Raw genomic sequence first — 11,989 nt, forward strand, 5'->3', positions numbered from 1 at the left:
AGTGCAGGGTATTCATCAGTGTCACCTGGAGCAGGGTCTTCCCCTTTCTGACAGCACTTCACCCTAGGAATTTGCATTTTGCTCCCCACCATCAGGTGGTTGAAAGCCTGCTCCAGTGGAGGCAGGACGCTCTCTGCAGGGAGCACTCAGAGCTCTGCAAACCCCACAGCCACATTTTCCTTCAGGAGAGGGAGAGGCAGCCAGCTGCTGAGCACCACCATGGCTGAGCCTCTCCTCCCCTTCAGTGCAGAGCAGAATTCACCCCTGGTGAATATATTCTGTTGCAGAATGTATTCAACAAGCCTTCATCGTGGTGTGAATTTTCTGAGTAGGCTGCAGAGCCTTGCTGTGGCTGTCACTGTGTGTGGAGAGGAGACAGATGGCTCTCACACATTTGCTCCTGGAAGTGCTTCCCCAGTGGCTGGATCCTCCCTTGCTGATCCACCCTCTTGGGGTCTTAATTGCTATTATGAATTAAATTTGTTGTGTTATACTGGTGCCATTTTCTGTACAAACAGGAAGACATTCTGCGCTGGGAAAATACATTGTGAGAAGCCAATTTTCACTGAAGGACCCACAGCCTGAAACTTGGAACCTGTGACATCTCATTTTGGTCTACAGAGCCCCAAAGTTTGGTCCTGTACAGCCAATCAGAGGCTCTGGAGTGAACTACAAATGTGGTGAGCAAGTGAATTAGTGAGTGAGCGATGTCCTGAGGTCTGTCACACAGCCATGGTCCCTGCAAGAAGCACAGACACACCTGGTGAGAGGTGCCCTGGTGTCACCCTGGGACCAGGGACACAGCTCCTGCTCATCGCACCATGCAGCGACAGTTTCCTGCATTTTTATGATGATTGTTCACTTTTTACCCCTCTTCTCTTTGGCATTTGTCTCAGTGTGCAATGTCTTTTTTCCCAGTCTGGGACAGAAATAAGGGACACACTTTAGTGTCTCACCAGATCTAGTCATAAATATCTTTTTGGACTTGTCAAATATGGGAAAGAGCTAGAAACCACCCAGGCCAAGCTGCAGAGTCTTACTAACTATGAACACTTGGAGTTAAATCATTCAGCCCAGAGGGGTGTTATTTGATGCTTTTCCCTGGAAGATAAAGAGGTAGAAAAGCAGAAGACTGTCATAGCCAGGTAGAAGAATTATAAAAGAAGGGCCTTATGAAATCAGACCTTGCTCTGCTAAAATTGCCAAAGCTGGCCTGGCATTTCTTCTAAGTGCAGCTAAAAAGAAATTTGCAAGTTCCCATGAACATATATTCCCAGGTTGTTGAATATATTCTGCAAATGAGAAGTTTATTTAACACAACAATCTATTCTGAGGGTGAAAAAAAAATGCACCTGTGTAAACAATGAAATGTCCCATGAGAACCCACAAAGGAAAAGTGTAAACATATCTAGAGAGAAAATTTGAAAGACACATGCACTAGCCCTTACCATCCAATGAACTGAGTTTCACTGTATTGCTGACCAATTAGGTTCAACACAGTGCCTTCTGATATTTCCTGTAAGTATGAGCTTGGTGAATGAAGAATTGGCTTTCTGCATGAAGAAAATGGAGTCTGGGCTGATTTATTCCAACAGAAGGCGTCCCCAAAGACGTGATCGAGGCGAGACGAGCAGCCTGTCACAGAAGGAGGAGGTGAAACCAGCCAAGCCGACCGCGGGACGGGATTTAGAGACGGAATACACAAAGATGTGAAAGGAAGATTGCAGCGAGACCGGGCACAGCACACGAACAACGCAGCGCTGGCCGCAGGATCAGCGCGGATGGAAATTCCAGCAGCGAATAGGCAAAGCAGCAAAAGGGATGTGCAAAGCAGCAAAAGGGATGTGCAAAGCAGCAAAAGGGATACGCAAAGCAGCAAAAGGGATGTGCAAAGCAGCAAAAGGGATGTGCAAAGCAGCAAAAGGGATGTGCAAAGCAGCAAAAGGGATGTGCAAAGCAGCAAAAGGGATGTGCAAAGCAGCAAAAGGGATGTGCAAAGCAGCAAAAGGGATGTGCAAAGCAGCAAAAGGGATGTGCAAAGCAGCAAAAGGGATGTGCAAAGCAGCAAAAGGGATGTGCAAAGCAGCAAAAGGGATGTGCAAAGCAGCAAAAGGTTACGGCTATGGTCAGCAGAGGGATCGGTGTGCAAGCAGCAAACACAAGAGCCGGTGAAGCGGAGAGGAGCAGAGAGTGCGGACGGTGTGGAACGCACAGAAATGAGCACAACACCTGGGAGAAAGCGAGCAGCCGGTGAGAACAGAACTGCGAGCTGCAGACGCCGTCCTGAACCGCGGGAGATGCGCGGTCCTGAACCGCGGGAGATGCGCGGCCAAAGGAGCCGCGGAAGGTGAGGCAGCCCAGGAACTGCCGGGGAGAGAAACGCGCAGCGAGTCCTGGGGACAGCAGCGACAAGAACAGCGGTGACTGAACGCTCAGCTGCTGGGAAAAACGCCAATCACTTGTTTGTAAAATTTTTTAAAGTTTAATAGTAATAAAATGGTTGTAAAAATAGTGATATAATTAGAGTAATGAAAATTTGAACAATTGAGATTAGGACAATACGAGACGATAAAAAACAAGGAGTTACGGACAGTCCAGGTACCTCACTTTGGGCAAAATAAGCCCGAAAAAGGACCCACGTTAACAGAGGATTAACCCTTAAAAGCAACAGCCTGTTGCATATTCATACACCTCATCCATGATGCATAAATTCCATTCAAACACAGGATTCTGTCTGGGCAGTGTCAGCTTCTTCCTCTGAATCCTAAGGTGTCTCAGGGCTGAGCAAGGCAGGAAGAAGTTCATTTCTTCTGCTAATGGAGCAATAAATTCTCTTTCTCTGAAAGATTCAGGTGTCCTGTGGCTGGTATCTGGTGTTAGTACCTCATTCCTCTCTTTAAAAAAATATCCCACATACATAGTTTCTATTTTAACTGCAAAAGTTACATTGCAACTACAAAACTACATTTACAATACTATGAAAATGTTAATACAGCACTACTAATCAATACAACATAATACATATAGTAAATTTCTGCGTAGAGCCATATAATATGCACTTTTCACAACTGCTAAGGTGGTGGGAAACAAATGGCAGGATAGAACCTGGATGTGGAAATGGCACGTGGAAATGTATGAGCCAAACTGAGTTGGAAAAGGCAAAATATGCTGAGAAAATGCATTTTCTACTTTTTTTTTTTAGCAGCAGTTCAGATGGGGGGGGGGGGGCATCTAAATGTTCCTGTCCTCCATAATTCTCTAGGATGCTTTCTTTCTGCTGAGCCTTGAAATCTTCTTTTTTTGCTTTGAAAGATTTATGAAGGAGCTCTAATTTGGTAGGGTCTCCTTGAAGATGAACTTCAGAGCCTTTGTCATAAGCCTCCCAGGCAAAGAGCTGAGTCTGTGCCATTGAAATGGCATCGCCTGTGTGGTGAACAAAGTTGTCACCAGCATAACCAACTTCATCTGGATTCCTGCCTGTGTTGGCACAAGGATTCTCCCTCATTGCTCTTGTTTTGGGATCATAATAAGCAGAGTTTGGATGTAGGTTCCTCAAGTGTTTAGCAATATCTTCCTGGATACATACATTTCGGGCTGTGATGCGTCTTTTGGAGTCAAAGTTCTGCCCAGGCATGTCAATGTCATCTGCGTATTTGTCCTCATCTTCACTGCTGTGGTCTCTTTCTGTCTGTGAATTTGATTCCTCTTCTCCCCCCTGGTATCTTGAGGAGTTCACTTGCTCCATCTTCCCTGATGCCAGCTCCTCCTGAAGTTTCTGTGCTTTCAGTGCACACTTGGCCAAATCAACCGTGGAATATTCCTCAAGAATTTTCATGTGCTCCTCTGGGTCGTAACCATTCCACCGGTCTCTCTTCCCATCGTAGCCAAACACCAGCTGAGGCTGCACATGCTCATCCGGGGCAATATTCATGCCTGTGTATTTTGCTCCAGCTTTCCTGGGTCTCTCCATGCAGCCTTTCCTTTTGTGTGTCAGTGCCCCGCAGTTCTCACAGGCTCCTCTGTGGTACCTCATGGCCACGGTGTGCTCCTGAACTCCTCGTTTGTACCAATCTCCAGAGGAATTATACTGCTTCTGCTTCTCTGCCTGAGGTCTCTGGTGCTTTAGTGTGGGTCTCTTGGAAGGATCCATGTACCATGGTACTGAGGAGATGTACTGAGGAATATGAGGGTTGATATCTTTTCCTTCTTCATCCACTTCAGCAGGTGCATTTCCAAGTTTTCTCTGCTCTTCTAATTCTTTCTTTCTTTTTCCTCCAATCTTCCCTCGTTGTCTTTGGTTCTTCCAGGCTCACACCATTTGCCACTCCTGCACCTGAGGCCGTTTTGTGTTTTTTCCTGCCAGGTCACAGCACCACCCCACAACACCCCTCTCCCCTGTGGCCCTGCAGCTCTTCTCTTCTCCCAAGATTATTTACAGCAATTAATTTTAAGTTCTTAACTACATCCTATAACCTTGAATTTTATCTGCAGCTGTTCTTTATAGTTTAGAAATAATTAGGTCACAGTAAAAAAACTTCACTGCTGAAGCAAAGTCACAGGACCTGAAACCCTGTGGGGCAGGCTGGTGGCACAGTCCCATTCAATGGTGGCTCAGCCCTCCTGCAGGGCCAGCTGTGGTTCTGCTGGAGCAGGGATCCTGCACAAGGGTGGAGTTTTCCTCTGAAGGTCCAGTAGAGGCCTAGAAGGGTCTGGTCTTCCTCTGGGAATGCAGTGGGCAAAGGCTGCTGTGGTGATCCAAACATCAGACTATATCCAGGTAGGAATGCTTGGCTCCTCCCCCTGGGCAGAGCATCTCCCAGTGGGATGGAGGAATTTTATCAGCTATGCAGGGGCGCTCAATGGCCCATTAATAGGAAGATAATTAATAATTAATGGCCCATTCATTAACAGAAGATATCTCCTGGAGGGAGGACTGGAAGAGATAAAGAAAACTGCCCCACCTGGTTTTAACAGCTGGTGATGGAACACATGCTCCTGGTTACATCTTGCATTGCAATCTAAGACAGTTAAATATCACTTTTCTGCATTGTAAGATGTACAGTTGTTTTCTTTTAAGAGATGACTCCGACTAAAACAGCTGTGATGAAACACTGCCAAACACCTGTTTGTGAATAAAGAAGGCACAGCGTGTTCACCCTTGATTTTATCAAAGATTTTATTGCTTGCTACAATCTCAGCTGTTTTATCTTCCACAAATAACACAGAAGAGTCAGTGATGATTCTACATTATGGCTGTTATTGATTGTGAGCTGTTTCAGTGTTTTCCTCTGTTTCATTTTGCTGTCATGGGTACATGACTGTTTAGAAAGGTGTTATCTCAACTTCCTAAGATGGTTATTGCTGATGTATTGATTACATGATGTGAATTTTATAATAGGCATCATTCATAAGATGTTCATGTTCATATTACTGTATTACTGTTCATATTCAGATGTTCATATTCATATTACTGTTCAGATTAATATTACTGTATTTATCGCTGGCTTCTTATATGCTTTATCATCTTTTTGTGTAATTATCTGAAAGACATGTATCATTTCAGGATTCTTTTTTCTTCTCTAGCCACTTATGCGTCTCTTAGACCAGCTGAGCTCTCTAGCTAGTCCCTGCACTGGCTCTATGGTTTGACCCAATGCTGTCTCAGAATTTTAAGTATTTTTCAGAGTTCCAAGAAAAGATACCTGAACTTCATTGAAACCCTCCTCCAAACTGCTAGTCTGGTGGTTTTCCCCAGTTATTATTACAGAAGCACTCCAGCAGTTTGCTGTGTTTGAAGCATCTCAATCCTGAAGGAATCCTCAGAAGGATCTAACTACTGGATGGTGTGATTAGTCTTTAACCCCAAGGCCTTTACTCATAACTGCTATTTTTAGGAGCCTTGTTTTGAAATGTGTTTAGGAAATTCCCTCCCAGTTGGAGCCTTAGTGGTGGCCAGGCCTTGGCTCTACCTGGAGGGAGGATTTGCCAACAAACCCAAATATTTTCTGCATCAAAACCAGATTCAGGTCACTTTGACTTGACAATTTGACCCTTTATATATGATAGCTGAACCTATTTTTAGAGTAAGCTTGGGCATTATTATCTGGAAATAATTATCCAAGCCCACACTAAACTGAGGTGTGTCAGCTGTTTGCAGACTCTGGGATGATGGTACAGTATTTCAGAGATTCCTAATTACCTAATTTCACATGTATTATTAATTATGTGTATTATCTGAAATATTCTTAATTGTTGTACCTGAATTATTCTTGATTGCTGTCAGTTTCTTGTTCACTACATGTATTGTTTTGCCTTGATGTTTATTCATGCAAATGAGAAGTTCATTTAACACATCAATCTATTCTGAGGGTGAAAAACAACTGCACCTGTGTAAACAATGACATTTGTCCCATGAGAACCCACAAAGGAACAATGTAAACATATCTAGAGAGAGAAAATTTGATAGAAATATACAATGTGAATGAACTGAATTTCACTGTATTGCTGACCAATTAGGTTCAACACAGTGCCTTCTGATATTTCCTACAAATATGAGCTTGGTGAATAAAGAATTGGCTTTCTGCATGAAGAAAATGGAGTCTGGGCTGATTTATTCCAACAGTAGAGATTCAGCAAATACAAGTCACCAGCAATTAGGAAGGTTAAAAAAAGAAAGAGGGGAAAAAAAAATCCCAGCCAAATCCCCTTTCATGTGTCCAGCCTGTTTACATTCTGGGCTAGAATAATGCTGATCTGACTCACTGCTAGCATTAATGAAGTTTGCACCTCTGAGTGAGCAATTTAATTTATCTCAGCAAGCCAAAGCTCATTATAACAGTCCATAAATGCTATCGGATGAAAGCAGCATCCTTCAGCAACCTCAGGGATTAAAGCAAGGAAGCATTCAAGTGCCAAGGCTTCTGCTGGAAAGGCTGAGGAAGCACAATGCCTCAATTACTGCTGCAGGTTTCTCTGTGGGGAGACAGTGAGCTGAGCCTCTGAAACACCCCTCTGGAGGTGTGAAAAATGTGTTTTTTATGATTGAAAATCATAAAAGAAGGGCCCTCGGACAGCAGCAGATGTGGTGGTGCTGCAGAGAAACCCAGGTGTGAAAAACGTCAATCACTTGGTTTTAAAATTTTTAAAAGTTTAATAGTTATAAAAAATGGTTATAAAATAGTAACATAATTAGAGCAATCAAAATGTGGACAATTTGAATTAGGACAATATGAAACAATAAAAACAAAGAGTTACAGACAGCCCAGGTACCTCTTTCTGGGCAAAATAAGCCCGAAAAAGGACCCACGTTAACAGAGGGTTAACCCTTAAAAGCAACGGCCTGTTGCCTATTCATACAGCTCATCCATGATGCATAAATTCCATTCAAACACAGGATTCTGTCTGGTCAGTGTCAGCTTCTTCCTCTGAATCCTAAAGGTGTCTTCATGGCTGAGAGAGGCAGGAAGAAGTTTGCTTCTTCTGCTAATGGAGCAATAAATTCTCTTTCTCTGAAAGATTCAGGTGTCCTGTGGCTGCTATCTGGTGTGAGTACCTCATTCCTCTCTTAAAAAAAAGTATCTACATAGCACAGTTTCTATTTCAACATTATGTTATAACCTAAAACTATATTTAACACACTACTTAAGAGAATTAATACAGCATCACTTTCTAACACAACACATATAATATTCATTTGAATACTTGTGAAAAGCCAATCATAAAATACACATTTTTCACACCAGGTCTTGATCCAAGGCTCAGCCACACTGCCCAGTCCTGCCTGCTGTACCCCAGAAAGCCTCAGCACACAGAGGCAAGTCTGTGCATTTTCAGCGTGGTAAAACCCACTGATCTGATAATGGGGTTCTCGTGGATGCACAGCATGTGGATGTGCTAAGCCTGTGATTTTGGGACTATAATTGTCAGTAAATTATTGATGCTGTGGCATAAGGTTGAAGTTAAGGAGACTGATCCTCATTTCACACGATTTCTCCAAGGACTGCAGTGGAGAAAATGCCTCCTTCCAGGGGAGGATGCTGCTCTGTGCACCCCTGGAATCTGGCCCCATGCCATTCACTGCCTCTGCACATCCCCAGCCTCTGCTGCTGGGCAAAAATGGAGAATTCCCACAGCCTTTGTGCGAATGATGCTCTGTGCTGGGAGGATTTCTTCAGCGAGCTGCCATCCACTGAGCTTGAGCACTTGACAAGTGCCTCAATTTGTCTGTGATCAAAACAGCGGCGCAGGGAGCTGCAGCTGTGAGTGGCAGCTGTGTCTGAGGGCTTCTGTCAGATCTCTTCCACCTGCTGCTCTAGCTGTCAAATCTAAATGTCATTTACTGTGATACAGGCACAGAAAGTGTCACCAGGAGGCACAGCACTCCTGGTACGTGTGAGGCAGGTGGGATCTCGTCTGTGTGTCCCTCTCTGTGCATCCTAACACGCTGCATCCAAGGGTGAAGAAAAGGCAGAGCAGAGGCAGGAGGAATCTTTCTCTGGAATTCCCAACAAATCCAGGTAGATGGATGGAGCTCAACACTTGCTGTAGAGCCAGGACACCAAACTGTGACCCTGAAAGGGTCCCAGCAGCCCCAGAGCTGCTTCCCAAGCCCAGCCCTTGCCCTGGCCTGCAGATGGGGCAGGATGAAAGGAGCATGGGCAGCTCCAGCAGAGCAGGACAGGGGGATGGTGGCACCAGGTCAGGGCCAGAGCTGGAATGGGGAACCCCAAATTTGAGCACCTCACCTGTGGGGTGGAGCCACCCCATGTCCAGCAGCCATCCCCTGGCCACCAGTGAGGTCTCAGGGAGCCCTGCCCTGCAGGGTAAGGATTTTGTGGGCCTGAGCCTCTGGGGTTGTGTCCTGAGACAGCCCTGGGAGCTGGCACAGACAGCTGCTTGCTGGCAAGGAAACTGCTGCCAGTTGGGCTTTTTAATCTTTTGCCTGGTCATTGTTGAAATGTCCTTGAGAGCAGAGCAGAGGGAGTGCTAGAGCCCTTCACAGGAATAAAAGGACGAGGAACAAAGGGCCAGGCAGGGGAGCTGGCACTGCTCCTACTGTGGCACATCCTCCCCAAGCCCTTCCAGGGGATCAGGGGGCCTGCAGGAGGCTGGGAAAAGCAGGACAGCAGGAAAAAGCAGGACAGCAGCTTACAGGGAGGTGCAGGGCTGCTGGAAAGCTGAGTGTCTGGCAGAGGGAGAATGAGAACAGCTACCTCACTGGCCTGTGCCCACCTCTGGCTGTAAACCACAAGTCAGCACCATTCAGAACAGCAGCAAGAGCTCACATTTGGGGAGCTTGCTGGAAAATGGGCTAGAGCAGCAATTGCACTGGGAAAAATAGTTTTGTCTAGCTAATGCTCCCAATGTCCTGTGGGCAGTGCCCTGATGTGCTGGGGGTGCCAGCAGCTGATGTCCCAGAGATGCAGCTCCATGCTGACCCCATTTCCAGCAGCTGATGTCCCCCCTGATGTGCTGGGGGTGCCAGCTCAGGCTGTGCCAGCTGCACATGCCCAGCCCATGCCCTGCACACCAGCAGCTCCCCAGAACAGCCTCGCTCACACCAACGCCAGAGCCAGGACTGACCTTAACCCTGCTGCTCCAACACAGTGAGAAAACAACCGTGGGTGAGGATTTACAGAGACAATGTTACTGACTGGGCTGATAAGGAAACACTGACTCAGAAACACCAAAGAGACCAAGGCAGAAAGAGCATCCTGCCCTTCCACAGGGACCTGCCACGTGCAGAAATGTCCCTGTCCTGCTCCAGAGCTTCACACAGCTGGGGCAATCTCACAGAAGAAGAGTCTGACTTCCCAAATCCACTGTCTTCACTGACCACTCAGTCTCTGGGGATCATCCCTGAACTCTGGGGTGGACAGAGGCTCCCTTTGGACCAGCATCCACCTTTGGTTTCACCCACCACAAGAGCCCTGAGAGCTGTGAATATAAATCACTGAAAGGAGGAAGGCTAGGAAAGCTCCTAGGAAGAGCAGGAGAAGATAGGGGATTGTTTTGACTGCTTCTTTCTAATCTGGGCTGTGGGACATGCCCACACATCAGGAAGGCACATCTGCATTTCTCAGAGCTGACCAACAGCAAACAAAGGGTGAAGCTGTACTGTGCAACTGGACATGATTTCCTCCTTGTCCCCACTGCGGCCACCCCAACACCCATAAATCTGCCACACAGCATGAGCAGCCTGCCCCAGGCTCTGTCCTCCTGCCTCCTTTCCTGTCTTTGTGCTCCTCTTCCTGAGCAGTCCCAGGCAGTGCCAGGGTCAGGGCAGCCCGGCCTGGAGCATCCTGCAGGACACAGCCATGCAGAGCTCCTGCAGCCCAGCCCAGCAGCTCACACTGGGCCTCCTGCAGCCAGCAAAGGCCCTGGAGATGCCAGTGTGAACAATGCCAATCACTTGTTTTTAGAGTTTTAAAATTTAATTGATTATAGCTATTATAAATTATAAATATAACATGTAAAATTTCTATAATATTATATATTTCTATTTAAGCATAATGAATTATTAAATGTAACAAATTGTTATATAAAATTTAGTTTATTATTAGCAGTAATGAAATGGTTATTAAAATAGTAATATAATTAGAGTAATGAAAATGTGGTCAATTTGAATTAGGACAATATGAGACAATAAAAACAAAGAGTTACAGACAGTCCAGGTACCTCTTTCTGGGCAAAATAAGCCCGAAAAAGGACCCACGTTAACAGAGGATTAACCCTTAAAAGCAACAGCCTGTTGCATATTCATACACCTCATCCATGATGCATAAATTCCATTCAAACACAGGATTCTGTCTGGGCAGTGTCAGCTTCTTCTTCTGAATCCTGACAGCATCTTCAGGGCTGAGCAAGGCAGGAAGAAGTTTATTTCTCCTGACAATGGAGCAATAAATTCTCTTTCTCGGAAAGATTTAGGTGTCCTGTGGCCGTTACCTCATTGCGAGTCCTTTCTTTTAAAAAACCATCTTACACAGCATAGTTGCTATTTTAACATTATGTTATAACCTAAAACTGTATTTAACACACTACTTAAGAGAATTAATACAGCATCACTTTCTAACACAACACATATAATATTCATTTGAATATTTGCAAAAAGCCAATCATAAAATACACATTTTTCACACCAGGGTTTGCTGATCCATGGGCCGGCCAGAGCTGTCACAGCGCTGACAGTGCCCCGTGCAAGGTTTTGCTTGGCTTGGGAATGACACAGAAATTTCCCAGCACACCGATTATCCCCCAGGTGGTTTGTGTGTTCTTTTTGGGCATGGATATTTTTCTGTTTCGGGAGCTCTCTGATCTGCTCGCTTGAGCAGTCACCCTGCAGTGGCTGCGGGTTGTTAGGGACGGGCTCATCGAGATCAGATAAGCGAGGTGTGGATTCTGCTGTGCTCTGCACACACAAAATGGCACCGAGTCGGGATTCCCGATGGAAATGGGAGTGTTCTCAGCGTGATATCTGGTGTGATATCCAGTGTGATATCTGGGAATGTGATATCTGGGATATCTGGGAGCCAAACAGGGACCCGAGCAGCGAGCTCATGGAGGACGCTGATGTCTGCTGGCAGAAAGAGAGGCTGGATCCAGCGATCTGCCTGCACACGCTGCCTGATTTATTTGTCTTTAGCTGCAGGATTAGAACTCAGTTCCTCCCTCCGAGCTCTGCGTAGCCCGAGCCTCCTCCCTGCCGCAGAGCCGCTGAGCTCTCCGCAAGCGTCAGGATTTCCGCGCTATAAATTATGAAAGTAACTCAGGGACATGATGAAATGATGCTCCAGCAAAACTGCTGCCATTTCAACCATGTCCCCAGGAAGGACGCGGGCAGCAGCGTGTTTGCTCGAACGGAATCATTTAGAAATTAATTAATTAATTAATTAATTAAAATTAAAAAAGAAAAAAGGAAAATAAAGAGGAAAAGGGCGGTGTGTAGGAGAAGAGGAGAAGATGCTGGCGCGGCAGGGGGAGCGGGCCC

General features: G+C 45.8%; 1 protein-coding gene across 1 annotated transcript; it reads right to left on the minus strand.

Annotated features, from left to right (window-relative positions):
- Positions 1–1,068: 1,068 nt before the first annotated feature.
- LOC102040294 (pre-mRNA-splicing factor SLU7-like) lies at positions 1,069–10,952 on the minus strand. The gene is given in 5 exon segments (XM_014310627.1): positions 1,069–1,101; positions 2,230–2,393; positions 3,190–4,264; positions 4,266–4,356; positions 10,948–10,952. Coding segments are annotated over 5 exon segments (1,368 nt in total).
- Positions 10,953–11,989: the final 1,037 nt, after the last annotated feature.

The sequence above is a fragment of the Geospiza fortis genome, unplaced genomic scaffold (assembly GCF_000277835.1).
Source record: "Geospiza fortis unplaced genomic scaffold, GeoFor_1.0 scaffold324, whole genome shotgun sequence".
Taxonomy (NCBI): domain Eukaryota; kingdom Metazoa; phylum Chordata; class Aves; order Passeriformes; family Thraupidae; genus Geospiza; species Geospiza fortis.